Source organism: Malaclemys terrapin, chromosome 1, assembly GCF_027887155.1.
Source record: "Malaclemys terrapin pileata isolate rMalTer1 chromosome 1, rMalTer1.hap1, whole genome shotgun sequence".
In the NCBI taxonomy this organism is placed as follows: Eukaryota; Metazoa; Chordata; order Testudines; family Emydidae; genus Malaclemys; species Malaclemys terrapin.
Window position 1 is genome coordinate 343,138,198 of NC_071505.1, and position 22,019 is coordinate 343,160,216.

At 45.6% G+C, this 22,019-nt stretch overlaps 1 protein-coding gene across 1 annotated transcript in view; it reads right to left on the bottom strand.

Moving 5' to 3' along the window:
* The window catches only part of SLCO2B1 (solute carrier organic anion transporter family member 2B1), a 101,745-nt gene that overhangs the window by 37,256 nt on the left and 42,470 nt on the right, over positions 1-22,019 (bottom strand). Inside the window, exons 7-8 of the mRNA XM_054015909.1 lie at positions 18,900-19,030; positions 8,060-8,168 (exon numbers count right to left, since the gene is read on the bottom strand). Coding sequence (XP_053871884.1) covers positions 8,060-8,168; positions 18,900-19,030 — 240 coding nt within the window. The remainder of the gene's footprint in view (positions 1-8,059; positions 8,169-18,899; positions 19,031-22,019) is intronic.

The window sequence follows — 22,019 nt, forward strand, 5'->3', positions numbered from 1 at the left end:
ACCACAATGGTTGATCCTTGCCGTGGGGATTTGTACTAGTAACATCTCACAACTCTGGGATGCAGAGAAGGCACAGTGGTCAGCTGTAGGCCAGGTGTAGCTAACTCCTGGTCACTATGGGTATGTCTATGGGTATGCGGCTGGCCCGTGACAGCTTATTAGAGCTTGTAGGGGTCAGGCTACAGGCCTGTTTAATTGAAGTGTAGATGTTCAGACTCTGGCTGCAGCCTGAGCTCTGGGACCCTCCCACCTCTCAGGGTCCTAGAATCTGGGCTTCAGCCCAAGTCCAAACATCTACACTGCAGTTAAATAGCCCCTTAGCCCAAGCTCCATTAGCCCGAGTCAGCTGGCACATTGCAGTGTAGACATACTCTAAGCCCGACTAAATGAATTGTTTGCCTAATGAAGACAAGTTGTAACAGTTTCTCCTACAGCATTCATGTACGCTGTCCCTGCTTTCCTTAGTATTATCTGGGAGGTTAGAGTGCTGCAATGTCTGTCGGGGCAGGTTGGGGCATCACTCAAAGAGGTCAGAGTTAAGGTTGTGGGGTGGGGATGTTGTGTACTTTCCCCCTATTTCCTGGTTTTCAGAGATTTCAGTGTACGTGAACTCAACATTCTGGAAGGGCACAGGTTAGGGGCGGGCAGGCTTATCTCTGCCTTAACGAGAAAGTGGTGAGATGGGCATGATTAAAGGGCACTTGTGGATGGCCATAAAGGTACTTTCTGGACACACCTCTCAGCTCAGATACCAGCTCCTACCTCCTCCTGGCCACTCTAAGACCCTGGTAGGGGCCATGGGAAGGATGATAGAGCTGTGAGGAGTGTGTGTACCAGCTGTAGGCAGAGAAAGAGAAGAGAGTTGAGCTCCAGAGTCCCTACCTCATAACTGGGCCTAGTGCATGGGACAAGGACTCTGCACACCCATTGGCAGCAGGTGAAGTGGGTATGAAGTGACCCACACATCTCATTGGGGTGGTCCCAACTGAATTAGAACACCCCCTGGTGAGGAATGAATCCTGAATTATATGTCTGAGAGGTGTGAAATGCTTTATTCATCTCAATGGATGGTCTCACCTCCTCTCCTTTCGTCTCAGTGTCCAGGTGCCTTTGCTATGCTCTGAGCATTATCTGTTCTCAGCTCCCTTCCCCCGTCTCAGCACAGTCTGCCTGGTGCATGCACTAAGTGCACCTGTTCCTAGTGCCAGGCACAGATACAGCTTGTCCTGCCCCGCAGGAGTTTAATGAGCCTCTCCTGTCAGAGAACTGCTTCGTCCTGGCTGGGACTCTCGGGCTGGACTCTCTGTCATTTTCAATGTGGCAGCTAATACCTCCCATATCTGCCCATCTCTGTACCCCATACTATGCTTCATTTCCTGGGCACAATACTATCCACCGAACTGAACATCCCTCAATAGAACCATAGATAGTAGAGCTGGAAATGACCTAGTTCCAGTCACTGTAATGGGAGTACGAATGTGAAAGGAGGTAGCCCAATGTCATCCAGACCATCTGTGTAGGAGCCAAGGCTGCTCCCTGTTGTATTCTGGCTTTTCTAATTTGGAGTAATTCTGGTGATGTAGCTTTGCTAACTTTCCTTGGGTAACTGACCTCATTGTTTGAAAACATCCCCAGTGCCTGGCCTGAATTTTTTCCCATACACCATTTCATCCTCTTATTGCTAGCTATTATTCATTTAACTGCTTTAAGAGCATAAGAACATAAGAACGGCCATACTGGGTCAGACCAAAGGTCCATCTAGCCCCGTATCCTGTCTACCGACCGTGGCCAATGCCAGGTGCCCCAGAGGGAGTGAACCTAACAGGTAATGATCAAGTGATCTCTCTCCTGCCATCCATCTCCACCCTCTGACAAACAGAGGCTAGGGACACCATTCCTTACCCATTCCTTACATAGAAACAGTTCTTCCCACCCTTGAAATTCACTCCTCAGATATTTATAAACCATTATCTTCTCCCATTGGGCCTGAGCCTGGAAGAGTCACAGTACATACAACTCCCAGTGACTTCCAGAGGAGTTGAGAGAGCTCAGCACTTTGCAGGATTGGGTTCTGGAGGAGGAGTCCAGACTAGGAGAATAAGAGCCCAATTCTGGTCTCACTGAAGTCAATGATAAAAATCCGATTGACTTTGGTTGTGCAAGATCAGACCTCTAGGGCCAAATTCTGCTCCCACGTACACCCATGTAATCTCACTGAAGTCAACAGGGCTGAACAGGTGTAGGTGACAGCACAATTTGTTCTTTAATGGTCATTTTCATTTTGTAACTTTTAAATCAACAGAACAGCCCATCTGGGCATTTCCTTCTGCTCCAGCTGAACTGAGCAATTTAAGGCCCAACTCAGCAAAGCATGGAAGCACTGTAAGCATGCACTTAAGTGTTTGGCTAATTAGCAAATGGCCTTAAACATATACTCAAATTCTTTGCTGAATTGCAACATAAACTTGCGTGTCACATGGAATCATCCCAAAGTTTGGCTCAGCTCCAAGTAGGTTTTTTTAAGCCATCAGTTTTAAAAGAAAGCTCTTCCTGTTCTGTTCAGGCCAGCAGTGTGAAAGCTAACAGACGGCAGAGCACTTTCCACCGGGAATACACTGTGAAATATATTTTCCTTTCCAAAAGAACATTTCTAATTATAATTGGCATCTGTGAGCTCAGTCCGGGAAATGGCCATCTCTCAGGCCTGTCACTGTGGGATCCCAGTGCCAAAGCCTGTAAGCCTATTTTGAAAGTGCTTTAATATTAATAATGAACCAAATCCAGAGGGAACTCACTGAAGCCAATGGGTGTTTGCCTGAGTAAAGGCTCAGTAAACACTGGGTCAGGATGGCCTCTAGATGTGGCCCATAAATAATACATAGCACTTACACCTAGAACGTTGGAGCTTCAAAATGTTTATAGAGTGTAGATTTATTAATATGTATTTTTACAGAGTATAAACGCTAAGGAGGGAGAGGAATTATTTAGTGTGGTATCTGGGGATCTAACTACAAGCAATGGGATTAAATTAAAAAGGGAAAATTTGGAATGAATATCAGGAAAACCTTCTTGTGTTAAATCCCCATTCAGGTACTGATGCTGCTACCCCTTCTCATGCTGAGCAGCACCGACACTTAGATTGGTGACCTTCCTGTGTAAGTGCTAGTAGCCACTAGGGCCTTTTTGTGCTGCGTGAAAACAACAACAATGCACTAGCTAATTCACTATAGGGAACAATCTTGTAGTGGCTCCAGGAAGATGGACTAGAGGGCATAATAGGTCTTTTCCATCTCTAATTCCTATGCTTCTCCAAGTTCCAGGTTCTTAGCTCTATATTTAGATTACTTGCTCACACACCTCCCATTCATGTTGGTTTTAAAGAGAGAAGGCATAATGTCAGATGAAAGGAGACCTTCCTACAGTGGCTACAGGTCCACTCACCAAATGGAAGCTGAAGCACACTCTGCTTCCTGGCTCGCCTGTGGGCTGTCTGATGGCTCTCTGCAGTGTCAGCACTAGTCTTAACCCGGGTTCTCCAAACTGAGCGATTGTGGGCAGGATTTTCCCAGTTGTCACTGGGAAAGCTGAATTTCTTGAGGCCTTCTTGACTTCGTCGCTGTACTGGAGCTTTGGCCTTCCACTGCATTGCAGGCAGTTCTTAAATTGGACATAGAGCGCAGCCTTCAGCAGATGATCTTGAGGCATACCCTCCATGTGTCCCAGCCAGCATAGTCTGCATAGAGTAGACTGTAGGTTGGTTCTTTCAAGGACCTTGTTATTGGTGATCTGTTGGTCCCAAGTAACTCCAAAGATTTTTCTAAGACAGTGGAGGTGGAAACTGTTGAATCTCTGCTCCTGCTTGCGGTACGTAACCCAGCTTTCACAACTGAAAGGAGGGTACTATGGACACAAATCTGATAAACAGACACCTTTGCGTTCAGGATTAGCAACTTGTTATTCCAAACACATCAGGTAAGTTTGCCAAAGGTAACAGAAGCTTTACCGAGTCTCGCGTCAAGTTCCCTATCAAGGTTAAGTGAGCTGGTAAGAATTGAGCCGAGAGAGCAGAAGTGATCCACAGTGTTCAGAGCTTCATTATTGACATAGATTTTAGTGGAATGTTGGTACCTTGTGACATGACAACTGTTTCCTTGATACTGTTTACATGCCAAACTTCTATATTACTGCATTGAAATGTCAAAACAGCAACGTGGAGTAAAAATTGGATTTTTTCCCCTTCTTTCTCCATCACATAAATTTCACTCTGCCTCTCTTTCAGCAACAGGAAGTATAAAAGTTTATTGATTATTCAGACTGGAGACTCTGCAGATATTTTGTTTTTATAAGCTGCTGCGCACAAAAGACTATTAAAGCCAATAAAACAATAAAGTTTAGCATCAGAAAGAATGAACAAAATAAATAAGGTAAATAATAGAAACTGGGGGCAAAATTCTAATCTGAGTTACACTGGGGTAAACTGGGAATGAGACCATTGACTTCACTGGAGTTACTCCAGATTTATATCTAAATCCAAATTCTGGTTCCATTGAAGTCAATAGGAGTTTTCTCATATAAAGTGACTGACCAATGTAAAGTGGCACTGGATATCAACATTTTATCTCTCTCTATATATTGTACACACACACACCCCTAAACACCCAGGTCTGCCTACTTATAGTCTTACCATCCCATTGGACATGGAGCCTAGAGAGATATCCGTTGCTGCCAGTTATTCTGTACTGGAACAATAGAACAGTACTTGTATGAAGAGCAGCAGGCAAATAACGCAGCTATCCATCGAACCCAGACAAAAGGGCATAAGGCGCTTATTTAGCCATGGTCTAGGAATATCAGATAGTTTAACATACGGGGCAGAAGCTTTGTAACTGAATGCTGCTGCAATTGTTGCTTTTAGAAATCAGTGTTAAATGCTAACAATGAGCAGGCTATTTGTGTCTCTAGAGTACTATACCAATAATGCAATCCAGTACTGAGTGCCAGCATCACAGCTCTGGAATGTCACTTCCAGTGCAGTCTTTAGTAAGTGTTATTATTTCTTAGTTATGTACCACTAGCCACTTTACAGTCAGGTCTCTACCTGGAAGACCTTAGAATATAGAATCATAGGATTGGAAGGGACCTTGAGAGGTCATCTAGTCCAGTGCCCTGCATTCATGGCAGGACTAAGTATATAGTATAAGATATACTAAATATATCTTAGAGTCTCAGCCATAGAGAATGTGGAGGCTTAATAGAGAATTGGAAACAAACAGAAATAGGAAGATGTGAAATTTCAGTAGAAATATCCAGGGGACACGGCTGGCTCTAACTTTTTTGCCTCCCCAGGCAAAAAAGAAGAGCGCCGCCCCGCCGTAACACCCCCCACCCCAGTGCCGTACCGCCTCCCCCCCCCAGCGCCGGGCCGGGCCGCCCAAACCCCTGCCCCTGGAGCGCCGGGCCGCCGAACCCCCCTGAGCGCCGCACCGGGCCGCCAAAACCCCCCAAGCGCCTCACTGGGCCACTGAAACACCTGCCCCCCCCCGAGCGCCTCGCCAGGCCACCCAAAGCCCCGGAGCACCGCACCGGCCAACACCCCTGCTCCCCCCCCAGTGCCGCGCCAGGCCGCCCAAACCTCCGCCATCCCGGAGCACTGCGCTGGGCCGCCCAAACCCCTGGAGCGCCACGCTGGGCCACGCCGGACCGCCCAAATCCCCACCCCCCCCAGCGCCGTGCCGCCGAAACAAACAAAAAAAACCCTCGAGCGCAGCCCCGCGAACAAAAACACCACGCATGCCCCCCACCACCCCAACATTGGCCGCCCCTTATAAGGTGCCACCCCAAGCACGTGCTTGGTCGGCTGGTGCCTGGAGCCGGCCCTGCCAGGGGATGAAAAACATTGCAGAAAAGGCAAGTGTCTTTGAAAAATAACTGAAAATAGGCTACTGTCTAGATGTGCACATAGGAAATCTTATTACTATTTCCCTCATCCTCCTTTCCCTTTCCTCCTGTTGTTTATTACATTCATGGATTATAGCTGGTTGTATATTAGGGCCTAATTTTGCAAAGTCTCACCTCACTGTTACCTTGCACTTCCCCTGGCTGTTTGTGGTATCCACCTGTTAGCTCTCATCGTATACTTAGATTGTAAACTCTTTGGTGCAGAGACCACCTTGTTGTTATATATATACACAGTGCCTGGCATGGTGGGCCCCGATCTCTGATTGGAGCCCCTTGGTGCTACCGCAATACAAACACTAACACAATGTGTGTAATTTTTGATTGTAAGCTCTTCGGGGCAGGGACAATATCCCTCAGTATATTTGTTCAGTGCCTCCTCGCAAAATGGGGCCCCAATCCTGAGTGAGGACTTTAGATACTATTAAAAATAAATAACAATACTGATGAATAAGTGAAAATGGTGGAACTATACCGCATTGATTTATGTGCAGAAGAATTTGCAGGATCGGGCCTTCAGCTTGTAAGTTCTTTTGAGACAGGGAATGTGGCTTCCTATGTATTTGTACAGTATCTGGCACAATGGGGCCCTGAGCTTGATTGGTGGCAGTGGTCACTGTTGCAGCAATAATAATAAATAATCCTGACTCCCATGCTCTGTGTCTGCTGCTCTCACAACTCCAGGTGAAGAAAAGGTGAATTTGTTCCCACCTTTATCAAGCAGAGGAAATTATTTTTACATTTTCCATAGCAAATTTGCTTTGTGTACCAGCTGCAACAAGATATTCCTAAATGATAATGCAACAAGGGCAACAGGTGATCAAAAAAACCCAGTTTGCTTGTTTAATTTAGAACAGAGCTAGCAAGTGAATGGTGTAACAAAGAGACTCCAGCTCGCTTTCCCATGGCTGGGTCAGCTCTGCATTGGGGGTAATAAAAATCAGGGCTTCCAGCAAATTATAGTGATGAGATTTAGGAAACTCAGAGGAAGCAAACATGAGGCCAACATCAGAAAGTCACTTTTCTAAAGTGAGAGCCACAGTTGGGATTATTTCCTTCAAAACCCCCATTGGAATACACTCCAAGAATGAAACCTGCAGACCTTCGCTGTACTTATAAGAACACCATAGTACATTAGCCAAGTCTGATTTCTAGACAAGCCAGCTGTGACAGATGAAGATAACCTGGCACAGACATTTTATACAGCAGAATGTTACCTCTAGAAATCCTATTTCCAAGCAGAGCCCATTTTACTTATTGCACTGGGAGGGGCAGACTGTTCCCAGCCTATATGCGCTCATGGTCCTTCAGATATAGTTCCCTTTAAGGATTTTAGGAAGGAACGGAGGTAACCCCCTTGATGGCATGACTTTAGACATGTGGAGAAAGTTTAGTACTTTTGAGCAACAGCAGCAGTGTTGCAAGAGTCAACTCCTATGCCAGGGATGAGCTCCTGGAAGCTCCCCCCGCTCCTCTGGGCCCTGTGCCAGGACACAGCTCCTGCAGAATCCTCCAGGCCCTGCACTAGGACGGGGCTCCTGGAGGTTCTTTCCACTCCCTGTGAGCCCTGTGCTGGGACAGGGTTCCAGCAGGCTCCTCTCTCTCCCTGTGGGCCCTGTGCTAGGCCAAAACTCCCGCATGCTCCCTCTGCTCCCGCTGGACCCTGCATCAGGGTAGGGTGGCAAGATTTGAGGCTTGGGTCCCCATTTCCTGGTTTGCATGAGGTCCTGCCTGCCACCAGTGCAGTGAGAGGTTGAGAGCCCGCTGTTAGGAAGTGCTGAACTAACAGTGGAAATAGGTCATTCAGGTTAATACGGGGAGGTGCGAGGTACTTTGTTTGATACACTCGTAAACGTTCTGCATTATCAGATCAATAACAGCTCTACAGAGCAAACTTTAGCACACTGCATCCTGGCTATGTGCTAAAGCTGCATCTGCGAGTCAGGCTGTGTACATGGAGCAAGTTATAGTCCCATCTTAGACTTTTTATCACTGGTGGTGCATATTAGTAGCAAGCTCTTCATTGCTAGGAGGGCGATATATGCTTGGGTGAGAAGAGGAGTCACTTCAGAGATTTTCCAAGGAGGGGAAAACACCAACTTACTTCTTATGAACTGGGTTAAGGAGAGGTTTTGCAAGATTTCCGATTTGGATTTAAGCTGGTTCAGTAAGTCTTTGCTCGTCTTAACTTCACTCTTGCTCCCTTTCACCACCTGAGAAAAGACAAAGAGACTTTCAGTTCTGGACACGCTGACAGCTGTTCTACTGAACTCACTTTCTCCTCCAAGCTGCATCACAGCTGTGTTATTTAAAGAAATGAAAACACATTCATTCTGATTTATAGCCCAGCATTCCATCCACAGAGGGATAAAGAGAATGCCCCGTGTTTCACTTGAGAAGGCTCTCAAACAGTTTACAAGTTAAATAAGAATCTTTTCACCCCCCATGGAGAGGCAGCCACTTCTGGGATGGTATGTGGCAGCTGTTTAACAGCAATATATACAGTAGTTATGGGCAAGAAGTGAAGAATACTGTATCCAACTAAAACTGCAAGAGGAATTTAAGACAGCAAAATGCAATTCTCTCTGTTTGAACTTGACCAGGATACCAAGAAAAAGCCCCTACCCAGGTGAAAAATGTCAGGAGGTACTAAATGACCACAAAGGCTCACGACACCTTTGTTTTACAACCCACAACACCTCAACAATCATAACCCCGTGCTTGCGGGAGGCCTGGTTCATTGCTGGCTTAGCAGGAAGAGTGCCAAATACCAAATCACTAACATCCTTCCTGCTTAGGTTAAAAGAGCTCAGAAGATCACAAGCTCAGATGCCATAGCTGCAGGCCACCATGTGCTCAGAGAGGTTAATCAGAGGTTTTCAGTAAAGGTATAATTGGATTTTCCTTCCCTGCTTTCATCTGTCAAACTGTAATGAATAGCACCTCATAAATAACAAATTGGGACATTATATATGTACAGTAAAGTATGTGCCAGGCTTCTATTAATATAGAAATCCAGGAAAATTAGCTTTAGAGGTGACCAATAGGAAATGGGGCTTATTCACCAGGGGCTGTATTGCACCTATGGAAGCAGGTGAGACTGGGAGTGGGGCTGAAGTCAAGGGAAGCTGCGTACCTAAACCCAGGGCAGAATTCAATCCCCAAGGAAACTAACAGTACCTCTCATCATCCCTTTGACAAATTCCTCCCAAGGCTGGAAGTACAATGAATGTCTAATATTTCTCTGTGTGTACAGTAATGTACTGTCATGTTAATGTATTCACTGCAGTAAAAGACAAGGGCCAGAGAAGGGCAATGACAATGATTAAAAGCATTACAGGGAGGCAGTCCATGAAAGGAGAGATTTTCAAATCCAAGGCCAAACTTTTCAAAACTAGATGAGAAGGGCTCTGAGTTACTACAGAGAATTCTTTCCCAGGTACCTACCTGGTTTTCTGGTATAGCCCACATGCTCATGGTCTAACTGATCACCATATTTGGGGCTGGGAAGGAATTTTCCCCCGGGTCAGACTGGCAGAGACTCCTGGGATTTATTTATTTATTTTTGCCATCCTCTGCAGCATGGCGCACAGGTCACTTGCAGGTTTAAACTAGTGTAAATAGTTAATTCTCTGTAAGTTGAAGTCTTTCAGTCATGATTTGAGGATGTTAGTAACTCAGCCAAGGTTAGGGGTCTGTTACAGGAGTGGGTGGGTGAGGTTCTGTGACCTGCAGTGTGCAGGAGGTCAAACTAGATGATCACAATGGTCCCTTCTGACCTTAAAGTCTATCAGTCTAAAACTTGGATGCCTAAAGCCATACTTAGGGCCTGATCCTGCAGCTGGATCTATGCATGCTAACCCTGCACACCAGTAGCAGCAGCAGATTCTCATGGCTATGATATAGGCGTGATGGTGAATGGACTTCCATATTGAACAGTCCCTTGCAAATCTTCTTCCTTCAACAAGAGTCAATATATGAGGATTAATGGCTTCTTACATCCCTCAATATTGCATCTTCCAACCTCATGAGGTTTGACTCTTGGTCAACTTCCTTCAACCTCAGCTCTACAAACCTGTAGAAGCATACCCTCTTGTGCACGTTGGACATGACCCCACTACTGTAGTCATCTTGTTCCGAACGAGTGCAAGACTGCAACTTACTGGGCTCATCTAAGTATCTCCTTGTTTGTGACAAAATCAAACCAATAGATGTTAAGAATACACCACAACTTTTGAAGCTGAAAACTGTTTCGTTTCCTCTTCTCTGGTGTTTTTAGTGGCCATTTTTCTTCTCCATATTACAGGATTGTCATCATTACTAAGTTGAACACTTGTATCTTAGTTCTCACACAGACATCTCGCTGCCCAGAGGCCTTTGAAGACAGTGAAATGCCATTGACACAAGACCAATCCGTTGTGTGACTTCTTTGGTTATAGAACCTCCTGCTGCCAGCTGACTCCCAATATATAATAAAACCATTCACCCATTCAATGTCATTGTCATCTACATGCAGCATCGGCAGGTTGTTCATTTCCATTTTATAGGAGATGTGCATGGCTTCAGTTTTATCACCACTGATCTTAAGTCCAATAGATTCTGCAGTTTTTCACAGATCTTCCAGCATTGGTTGTAGTTGGTTAGTAGTCTCTCCAAGTAAGACAATAAAATCCGCATACTCAAATTCTTCTAAAGACGTATCTTTAAATTTCACACTTCTTACTTTGGTCTCAATCAGCCTTGGCATCAGATAGTCTATTAGAATGTTAAATAATGTATTCCTAGCACAATCCTGATTCTATCAAAAACCAGTCTGTAATACAATTGTTGACCCTCATACAACTAAATGTACCATGGTACAGTTCCTCCACCAGGCACATTAACGAAGGCCTCAGGCACCCCATACTGGCATAGCAGTATTCACAGTGCTGATCAATGCTTTGAGGCAAAAGCAGCTGCAAAGTCTATAAATGTAATGTTAACTTCCTTTTGTTGCCCTAGTCATTTTTCAATAACATTCTGCAGAGCATATATAGCATGGATTGTAGATCGACTTGTACAGAAACCACAGTTGGGTCCATCTTGGTTCTTCCTATCAATGGGTTCTTCATTATAGCCCCATCTACTATGATTTCTTCCCCCCTCCCTCCGAAGTCCTCTTGCTCAGAAGGATGTGTTTCCTTTCACAAACAGCATTGCCAGTCGGACACACTGCCACCTCCCAGCCAGCAACCTATAGGTGGTATATCAGATGGTGAAGGTATCTGATGAGCCGGACTGTGAGTTCAGCTCCTCAGACATCTTCAGAGGCAAATCCCATCTCCTTCCCCGCTTTCTACAGATACACTTATTCCTGAATCTGTCCCATGTCAGACTAGATGACCCTTGCGGTTCCTTGTAAACCCTATGGTTCTACGATTCGATGGTTCTATGAGTTACTCAGAAGAAAGATCGCCATCTATGGAACCACCAGCACCACTTCTGGAGTATCAGGGTGTTCCACCAGGAAGCCTTAGGGAGACACGACCAGGCTGGACTTCCTTTAGCTTAAGCTAACTGAGAGGCTCATGCTGTGTCACGCTGTGATACTACGCGAATGGGATGTTGTAGGTATACTGGCCCTTTGGTACCTTCCTTGAGACCCTGCAGACACGATCCACTCAGCTTGGAGTTATGCCCCTAGAGAGAGACCCCACAGAGCCAAACAGTGATGTGGGGATTTGAGGTCAAATCCCAGCAGGTGTTGGGACCAGGTTTTCTGATTGTCTTTTGGGGGGGGGAGGGGAGACTCACTGAGCTGACAATAGCTGGGGGGAAGCCCCAGACTTCCTATGTATGCTTGAGTTAATGAGGTGTAGCTGAGTCCAGTTAGGTTCAGAAAGAGGCAGGTCTCCTTTCCACAAAGGAAACAGATGGAAGTTGTCTGCTAGCAAGATAGGGCTCTGGTGAGAAAAATAGTGTCCCTAGCTATGTGGTATTTCACCTGCAGGGAGAGCACCCACAGGCTTTGCCATCTAGTTTTATTTGGATGCACTAGAAAAAAAATAACATATAAATACCCCCAGAATGCAAGAGAGAGATTTTCTCTGCTTAACCTGGAGCTCCTGCTGAGGTCTCTCCTGCTGTGCAGAAGGTAGCCCTTGAGACTCAGTGAAAAACATGGTGACAGATACTATTTTAATATTAAATAAATAAGGGATAAAAATCCATCAGGCCACAAAAAATCAATTCAGAATGAATTTCCTCAGTTAATGAGCAGGTCAAGCTCCCATCAAACAGCTCATTATACCTCCTCCAGCAAATGCTGGTCCTCTTTAGCTTTTTTTATTTTTGTTTGTGCTTTATTAAAACAACCAACCTGCAGGGGACTCATTTATATTACACTGGATAATTATTTTTAGCAATTGGTTGCTTCTGTTTTTAAAACTTTGTGCTGAAAATCTGAACACGGAGACAAATCCATCCCTGTTGCCTTCTTGTGCTGTGGCCGCTCACACATTAGTGCCACAAACACACCCTGTTAATTTGGTTCCTCAAATAATACAGTGTATTTCTAATGCCTTCTGCAAGTGCCTTACGAACATTAATGAAAGAATCCTCACAACATCCCAACCCCAGGAGGTAGGCCAGTGTGGTTACCCCCATTTTGTATATGGGGAAACTGAGGCACAAAGGTTGAGTGAGTTGCCCATGGTCTGATAGGAAGCCTGTGACAATGCTTTTCTGATTGCTCGTCATGTACTTTAATCACAAGACAACCCTTCCCCCATGCTGGCAAGCTCAATTTAGATGTGGTTTTAGAATAGCCTCTCCAGAATTCTGCCTCAGTGTTTTCCTTTAAGCTGTTCATGTTTATTGGAAGTACCAAAAATAGGTAATATAAGTGGCTGCATAACTGTCAAAGAGCCTTAAAGGGGCTTTGTTCCATAAGCCAGTCAAGCTAAAAATTACAGAGGTTATCTTCACTTCACTTCCTGAACACTACTGCAATATAATGGTGCTGGTGCAGAACAAGGGCCACGTGTCTCTTCCAGAGTGCTCCCCATTCGGCACTCAGTAAAGTCCGTTACGATCCCTCAGAATGAGCGAGGCAACATCCAGGTGAAGTTGTGATTTACTCAGACTCTGAGTTGCTGAATACCCTTGACTCCTGTCGGCGTCCTCATTGCTCCTGAACTCTTCTAACTGACGCTGGTAGGGGTTGTGGGGGCTCAGCATGTGCTAGGAGGCTCTCAGCACATTGTGGGTTCAAGCAGCTAGACCCCCAGCCTGGCCCCGTGAGAGCAGACTGCTGCACCTGCGCAGAGCCCATAGACTTCAGTGGGGCACCATATGGGCTCAGCAGCTCACCCATCAGTTGTATAGCACAGGGTCATTGTTGAAAATCCAGATTTCTTCAAGTAAAAAAGTAAATGAAATAACCAGCCCAGACATTGCCCTGTGCTAACCTTGGCAGTCAGGAAAAGGCCTGATCAGACACCCATATATGGGAATAATCATAATAATTAATAGTAGCTCCCCCTGACCTCATGTGAAGCTGGAAGCGCCGCTAGAAATCAGGCTCTAAAGTTTTAGGGCAAGTTTCTCTCCTTTAGCCCATACTGCAGAGCTTTGCTACATATTCTGTCTAATCTACCAATTGAGTGCCCAGTCACTTGTGTTACTTCTGTTGATGTTATCCCCACTGTGGCACTGACAGGGAGCCTGACTGTGAAGTTTCTAATGCAGGCCTGTACATTGTAACAGAGATTAAATGCGCCACGAGGAGTCAGGGCACTTCACACCGGAAATGTGAGGCGGATGGAACGCTGCATGCAGAGCCGGGGGCTGTGACATGCCAGCAATACGAAGAGATGGGCACTGCTGATGGAATGCTGCATGGCAAGAGAGGAAATGTCACAACTCGCAAGCAGGCTGGCTAACCTAGTGAGGAGGGCTTTAAACTAGGTTCACCGGGGGAAGGAGACTAAAGCCCTGAGGTAAGTGGGGAAATGGGATACCGGGAGGAAACACGAGCAGGAGAGTGCAAGAGGGGAGGACTCTTGTCTCATACTGAGAAAGAGGGACGATTGATGAGTTATCTTAAGTGCCTATACACAAATGCAAGAAGCCTGGGAAACAAGCAGGAAGAACTGGAAGTCCTGGTACAGTCAGGGAACTATGATGCGATTGGAATAACAGAGACTTGGTGGGATAACTCACATGACTGGAGTACTGTCATGGATGGATATAAACTGTTCAGGAAGGACAGGCAGGGCAGAAAAGGTGGGGGAGTTGCGTTGTATGTAAGAGAGGAGTATGACTGCTCAGAGCTCCGGTATGAAACTGCAGAAAAATCTGAGAGTCTTTGGATAAAGTTAAGAAGTGTGAGCAACAAGGGTGATGTCGTGGTCGGAGTCTGCTATAGACCACCAGACCAGGGGGATGAGGTGGACGAGGCTTTCTTCCGACAACTAACAGAAGTTGCTAGATCTCAGGCCCTGGTTCTCATGGAAGACTTTAATCACCCTGATATCTGCTGAGAGAGCAATACAGCGGTGCACAGACAATCCAGGAAGTTTTTGGAAAGAGTAGGGGACAATTTCCTGGTGCAAGTGCTGGAGGAACCAACTAGGGGCAGAGCTTTTCTTGACCTGCTGCTCACAAACAGGGAAGAATTAGTAGGGGAAGCAAAAGTGGATGGGAACCTGGGAGGCAGTGACCATGAGATGGTCAAGTTCAGGATCCTGACACAAGGAAGAAAGGAGAGCAGCAGAATACGGACCCTGGACTTCAGAAAAGAAGACTTTGACTCCCTCAGGGAACAGATGGGCAGGATCCCCTGGGAGAATAACATGAAGGGCAAAGGGGTCCAGGAGAGCTGGCTGTATTTTGAAGAATCCTTATTGCAGTTGCAGGAATAAACCATCCCGATGTGTAGAAAGAATAGTAAATATGGCAGGCGACCAGCTTGGCTTAACAGTGAAATCCTTGCTGACCTTAAATGCAAAAAAGAAGCTTACAAGAAGTGGAAGATTGGACAAATGACCAGGGAGGAGTATAACAATATTGCTCAGGCATGCAAGAGTGAAATCAGGAAGGCCAAATCGCACTTGGAGTTGCAGCTAGCAAGAGATGTTAAGAGTAACAAGAAGGATTTCTTCAGGTATGTTAGCAACAAGAAGAAAGTCAAGGAAAGTGTGGGCCCCTTACTGAATGAGGGAGGCAACCTAATGACAGAGGATGTGGAAAAAGCTAACGTACTCAATGCTTTTTTTGCCTCTGTCTTCACAAACAAGGTCAGCTCCCAGACTGCTGGACTGGGCAGCACAGTATGGGGAGGAGGTGACCAGCCCTCCGTGGAGAAAGAAGTGGTTTGGGACTATTTAGAAAAAGTGGATGAGCACAAATCCATGGGGCCGGATGCGCTGCATCCGAGGGTGCTAAAGGAGTTGGCGGATGTGATTGCGGAGCCATTGGCCATCATCTTTGAAAACTCATGGCGATCGGGGGATTCTGGGCTAGAGGGACTATTGGTCTGACCCAGTCTGGCCGTTCTTATGTAAGAGAAGGTGTCATCCACTTGTTGTACCACTTTATAGCAGGATTGTTTCACATAATTTCAAATGTCAGAGAATGAAATTTAAATCAATAGGTGGTTGTAGGCAAGACATTTCTTGTACATGACCCATGAGGAATAAGGATAATTCCTTACATTTATATAATGCTGGTATCTAAAGGGAACCTGCATTACATTCAAACCTTATATAGGATTCCCTTTACTCACCAATGAATTGCAGGCACTGTGGAAATGATTTAACAACAACACTACATCACAGTTTAGCATTGGAAGGGAAGATGAATATGGTGCCCAAGTGAAACTACAGGGAAGGTTTTAGTAGGCAGAATGTAATTACCTGGATTGGAAAATGATAAGGAGACCAGGGACAGACTTTAGGACATTAGCTAATCCCTAAGTGTTAAATACGCTGGGCATGTGTCAATCGCCGTCATTTCAAATGAGCCAATAGGTGGTGCTATGTCAGTGCGGGGGATGAAGCTAAGCTGGAGCTATTGGAGGGGTCTAGTCCTGACCTGACATGCCTCCTTCCTGCCAGAGACCCCTTTTTCCTTCCTCAGCGTGAGATCCTGATAGCTTGGCTGTGACTGCCCCTAGAATATTGCTGTCAGGCACCTCTGTACTAGAAAGATACTGACAAACTGGAGGAGTTCACAGATTAACAAACGAAGAAGAAGAAGATGATGATGATGATCAGGGGCTGGAGGGACTGATTTCTGAGGAAAGATTAAAAAAGCTAACTATGACCCCGACCCTGCAAACAATGTGTTTAACAAATGTGTTTAACATTAAGTAGACGAGTAGTTCAATTGATTTCAATAGGATTGAGTAAAATTAATCACGTCTACGGGTTTGTAGAATCAGGGTCTAAATCTATCTTGACTAAGGAATGACTACAGGAGGTAAATGATTGTCTACAAACACCGGTGGGATGCACTATTATTTATTATGAATAGACTGGCAGTGTGTTGGGAAACATGGTCCCTGTCTCAGACAAAGTGTTATTTATGGTGATCCATGGGGTATAACTAAGACGGAATGAAAGCAGCGAAGGGAAAATGTAGACCGAGAATCAGACAAATGAGATGGATTTGGCTGTGGGATAGTCTCCCATCACTTAGATCCCATCACTTGGGTCATTTAAATTGAGGCTGGAGAAAACCCTAGGACATGGACAACAAAGAACAACCCTGCCTTGGCCCCAGGGAGAGAGATAAGATGTCCCAATTAGTCTTTTTCATCTGAGGAGATATTGGGCTAAATTATGTCTACTTTTTGTGGGTTTACTAGAGGGGAGAGAAAGTGTAGGGAGCCCTTTCCCTCCCTAGCTCTTCTGGGCAAGGGTCAGTCATCATCTGGCTCCCAGGGCTGTGGAGGACATGAGGCAAAGTTGGCTGGAAAGCAGCTAATGCTGCTGGCAGTGCTAGTGCCCCTAAAATCAGCAGAACCTTCAATCTGCCTAGCTATATATCTCCTCCCTTGTTGGTGTGGGTAACAGATAGGCTTCCTGCTTATTAGGACATTGGGTACCAACAATTGGCACAAGGCCTGAAAAGGCCAGTGTCCAAATTTGGTCCCAGAATTGGAGCACAGAATTAGTGGGGCAGTAGGTGCTGTTTCTGTCCGTGCTGTGTCAGCACTGTGGATAGACCGAGGATGTTTCAGTGTCTTCTTGTGTTACTCTATTTCGGGCACATTACCTGGTTTCTTTTATAACTGATTTAGTCCAATTATAGTTATCGCTGCTAGTTGAGGTGGTTTACTATGTCCATGGGGGAACTCTCTCCTGTTGGCATAGAGTGGCTAGACAGCGATTTTACAGTGGTGCAGGTGCATCGGTACAGTTGTGCCACTGTGAGCTCGCTAGTGTAGACATGGCCCAAGGTCACAGAGCTGGAATAGATCCAGAGTTGCTTGACTCTCAATCCAGTGCCCCCCTATTCATTGGCCCATACCACCCCCTACAGTGTTACTGAAACACTGGGCAGCAAGGAAAGTGCCTATTGTTCCATGAAGCCATTATGTTGCACAGCACTCAAGTGGTTATATGTATTTAGGTTTGGGAGTATTAAAAAGAGGAAGAACAGCAAAAGGGAGTAATCTGAAATCTCTCACTCCTCTGGGCTAGCACATTGGAGGCAATTCACTTATAAATGGTGATAGCTGAGACTGGCCTCTGATGCAGCTGCTGATTTGTCCCTGAACCCAAAGGAAAGTCAAAGATTTAAAGGGAGTAACATGATGGGAACAAGAGGGACACTACTATACCAGTCTCAGCCTGGTTGAGGATGGTTGAGGAAAGAGATCTTGGGGAAAGAACTGTACAACTGAGAAGCTGACTCATCAGCAGAAGTGCCCGTGAAAGGCATTTTCAAACACCATGAGTATAATATCTTACATTTAGAACACATCCCTTTAGTTAGAAGGGTCCCACAGTGCCATTCCGACTACATATTATGAGCATAAGTATAATATGCCCACCACTGACGTGCAGTCACTTGTGAGATAGAGCAATGGTTGCTCATGGAAGTATTCCCATGGACTTCAAAGGGGCTACTTAAATGAGTAAAGGTTGCAGGATTAGCCCCTTCAACAGGAAATGAAAAATCACTTCACCAGTTGAAACAAAATGCGTCGTGTTATGTAGCAAAATATACTAATCCACAGTAGAATTTGGGGAAGTATTTGTGAAAAGTACCATGAGTCACATGGTCAGGAACAGATGTGTAGTCATGTTGCTTAACACACTACTGGAAGGCACTCAGATACTACAGGGTGAGCATGGTATAAGAACCTATACAGAATAGAATAGAATAGAATAGAATAGAATAAGGATTCAATACCATTGTTTTTTGAACCTCTGGAGAGGGAAGAGTGCCACCTACTAAACTGTCAGCAGCACTCTGGGTTTTTCTTGGTAGTCTTTTACCAAAATACTGACCAGGCTGGACTCTGCTTGGTTATCAGATCTGAGCTAGTAAGGGCTGCAGACACTAGAGAAGAGTTCAAATCAGAACATCTGTCAGAAGCTCTTTGTACTTTCAAGAAGTTTGAATCTGGATACAAACTTCACAGCTCACAGTCATCTCTAGAAGGCAGGTGGCCCACAAGGGAAGCAGAGAGGGGAGAGAGAGAGAGATGTGGCATGTGTACAACAGCACATTTATAACATCTCGTCACAGCATATTGATATTCTATACCTTATCCCACTTCAGCATCACTCCATTGCCCAACCAGCCTCAGGAAATTCTCACTGAGACCATCATCCCCTCACACCCCAATCTAGAGTGAACCCACCTGCCATGGGAGCTAAGAGAACTTAATTGTTTAAACCAGCTGAACGATTTGTGCAGCTGACCTTGCCTGTCTCCATTCCTGTTCTTACCTCTTTAGGCATTTCTTTTGGGAAGAAGAAATAAGGGATGGCAGATAAGGCCACGAGAGTGGCTGCGACCAGGAAGCCGAGCCACCAGGCTCCAACCCATCGAGGATCTTTGTTAGTGAGCTGAACTTCCTCTGAAATACAAGCAAATAAACACAAAATAGAAACACAGATGACGGGAAGAAGTGAGGGCCACCACTGTCTCCACCTCTACCCCTCTGACTGCAGGAAATAGGTTCTATTGGATGTGTCCATCTGTCCCTAACAAATGAATTTTGCTCAGTGCTCCAGAGCAGTGGCTCCCACGCTGGGGGCTGTGGATCCCTGGAGGTCCACAGAACATTTGCTGGTGGCCCATGGAGAGCTGACCGATCACATCATGCTGAATCTCTTCCTTGCTTCCACCTGCTAAATAGCATTAAAGGCAGCTAGAAATCCACTAAATAATAAATGTTAATTTAAGCATCTGATTTTAGGCACCCAAGTTTGAATATTTTGGCTTTAATAACTTGGCTACTCTCAGTGGTCAAGCTAGGAGTAGGACCCAGGAAACCACACTCCCATTCTGCAGGTCTAAACAGTTAGACAACACTAGGGTGACCAGACAGCAAATGTGAAAAATCGAGACTGAGTCGGGGGTAATAGGAGCCTATATAAGAAAAGGACCCAAAAATCAGGACTGTCCCTATAAAATCAGGACATCTGGTCACCCTATACAACACTCCCTTTTAAGTCATCTCCAACATACAGGCCAAATTGACCAATTTTACAAAATCCTTTGGTAACTTCCATCTCTTCCTCCCCCTCTGCTTTTTCCTCTAGTTCGAATGACCATTATCCCCCTGGTAGCATGACCAGACAGAACATCTGGAATGTTTTTTTTCCCTTTCCCATGAAGTAAGAGCAGCACCCTGCCAAAGATTACATACACTGTGCGAAGGGTAGTTGGCCTAAATAAAACATGATCTTCAGAAGTCAGGATGCAATTTCTCAATACGATGAGTTTAAACCAAGAAATATTTCTACGGATCATGGAATTCCTGCGGTTAGATATTAATTTTAAGCCTACTTCTAGGAAACTAGTCCTAAAGGAGAAGTGAACAGCATTTCTTACACAACTGTGATGTAATAACCTCCTACCCCAACAATGCACATAGCCAGTTGTGCAGTGCCGTATGTGGGGGTTAAAATTCCTTCCGGAATCCCACATGGACAAGGTTTAGCCAAGAATCATGAGATTGGGTTAGCCGTATTTCTGCATGACTACCTACCACTGCCACCACTTTCTGAGCTTCCCCCTTTCCCTCCCACCCAATAGCCAATTACATTCCTATCTGAAGACAGCACAGGTAGAGGGAGCTCTAACTCCAGTTACTCAGACATATTCCTCACTTAGCTTTAGTCTAAGGGGATGACTTAGGGGACGTCTATACTTACCTCCAGGTCCGGCGGTAAGCAATCGATCTTCTGGGATCGATTTATCACGTCTCGTCTAGACGCGATAAATCGATCCTGGATCGATCCCGGAAGTGCTCACCATCGATGCCGGTACTCCTGCTCCACGAGAGGAGTACATGCAGTCGACGGGGGAACCTGCCTGCCGCGTCTGGACCCGTGGTAAGTTCGAATTAAGGTACTTCGACTTCAGGTACGTTATTCACGTAGCTGAAGTTGCATATCTTAGTTCGAAGTGGGGGGTTAGTGTGGGCCAGCCCGTAGAAGATCTAAGCATCAGGTTTGCAGAGCCCCTGGGACCACAGATCCTGCCCGGGTCAATCCATCCCTTCAACATGGTGAGGCAGGGAAGTCGAGTACCAAGCCACTTACTGCTTCAGGACCTTTTGCTGCAGACTTTAAAACTGGGGCTTTGTTTGCTCTGCACTGACATTAACAATCCCAGGGCAGTTTTCTTAAGACTAAGAGTTTGTCCAGTGTCCCTGACCCTGATTTCCCTTGGCCCCATGGTGAGTAGCCTGCTGCATGTCGGTTGGCTGCTACCTTCATGCCAGAGATAGTTGCTTCTGTGATATTAGGTATCTGTGGATTGTGCAGAGTTTGAGGGTCCATCGGAGCAAAAGCTGTTATATAAATCGAAAAGACGATCTGGGTGAGGTAATATGTTTGATTGGACCAACGTCTGTTGGTGAGAGGGACAAACTTTCAAGCTACGCGGAGATCTTCTTCAGGTCTGGGAAAGGTACCCAGAGTGTCACGGGTAAATACAAGGTGGAACAGATTATTTAGCATAAGTAGTTAACACATAAGAAACCCATGGATCACCACACTTCCCTTCACAGATCCAGTAGAGACACCAAGAAATCTGTTATTGACAATCAGGTGCTACTGGGCCACTTCATCTTGAATCGTCCCTTAAAATATATGTTAAATACTTATGCTAAAAAACTGTTTTGAATGGACTAAGTATGTTTATTTCCAACTAGGGCTATCGATTAATCACAGTTACTTCACGCAATTAACTCAAAAAAATTCATCGCGATTAAAAAAATGAATCATCATGTGATCCATTCCCTGTCGCCCGTTCCCTGCTTCTGGCAAACGGAAGCTAGGGACACCATCCCTGCCCATCTTGCCATCCTTTTTAGATTGACAACCAGTTGTTCAGCCCCTCCCCGGGGCTGCTGCCCTCCCTGGTGCCCGAGCCTGCTCTTCTTGAGACAGCAGCATCAATTTTGTTCTTAGGCTTTTCCACAGTGCTCATCCCTGTTACAACTCTGTGCTGACTGGCAAACAAGGCTGTTTCTGTCAGGGTGGATCTTCATTGCCCCTCCCTACCTTCTGTGGTAGTCTCTAGTTTTACCTTTGCTGACAGGCTGACGTTACCGAAGTGTTAAAGATCTTTCCTATGCCCAGCGAATCCCACAAATGCTCTCCTAACAGTGCAGGACAAATGAAACTGGAAAGGCTTCAAGGACTTTAAGGGCAATTACTGCCCCTTTCTCTCCCTGATCTTTGTCTCTTCTCCTTGTTTTTGGTCTCCTTTCCCCCCTGCCTCTCCCCCCTCCTCAGTTACCCTGTCTTTCTGCACATTCCATGTCTCTTTTCTTTCTCTCCTCCACTCCTTTTTTGTGTTTCTTTCCTCCCCTTTCATTTTCACTCTCCTCC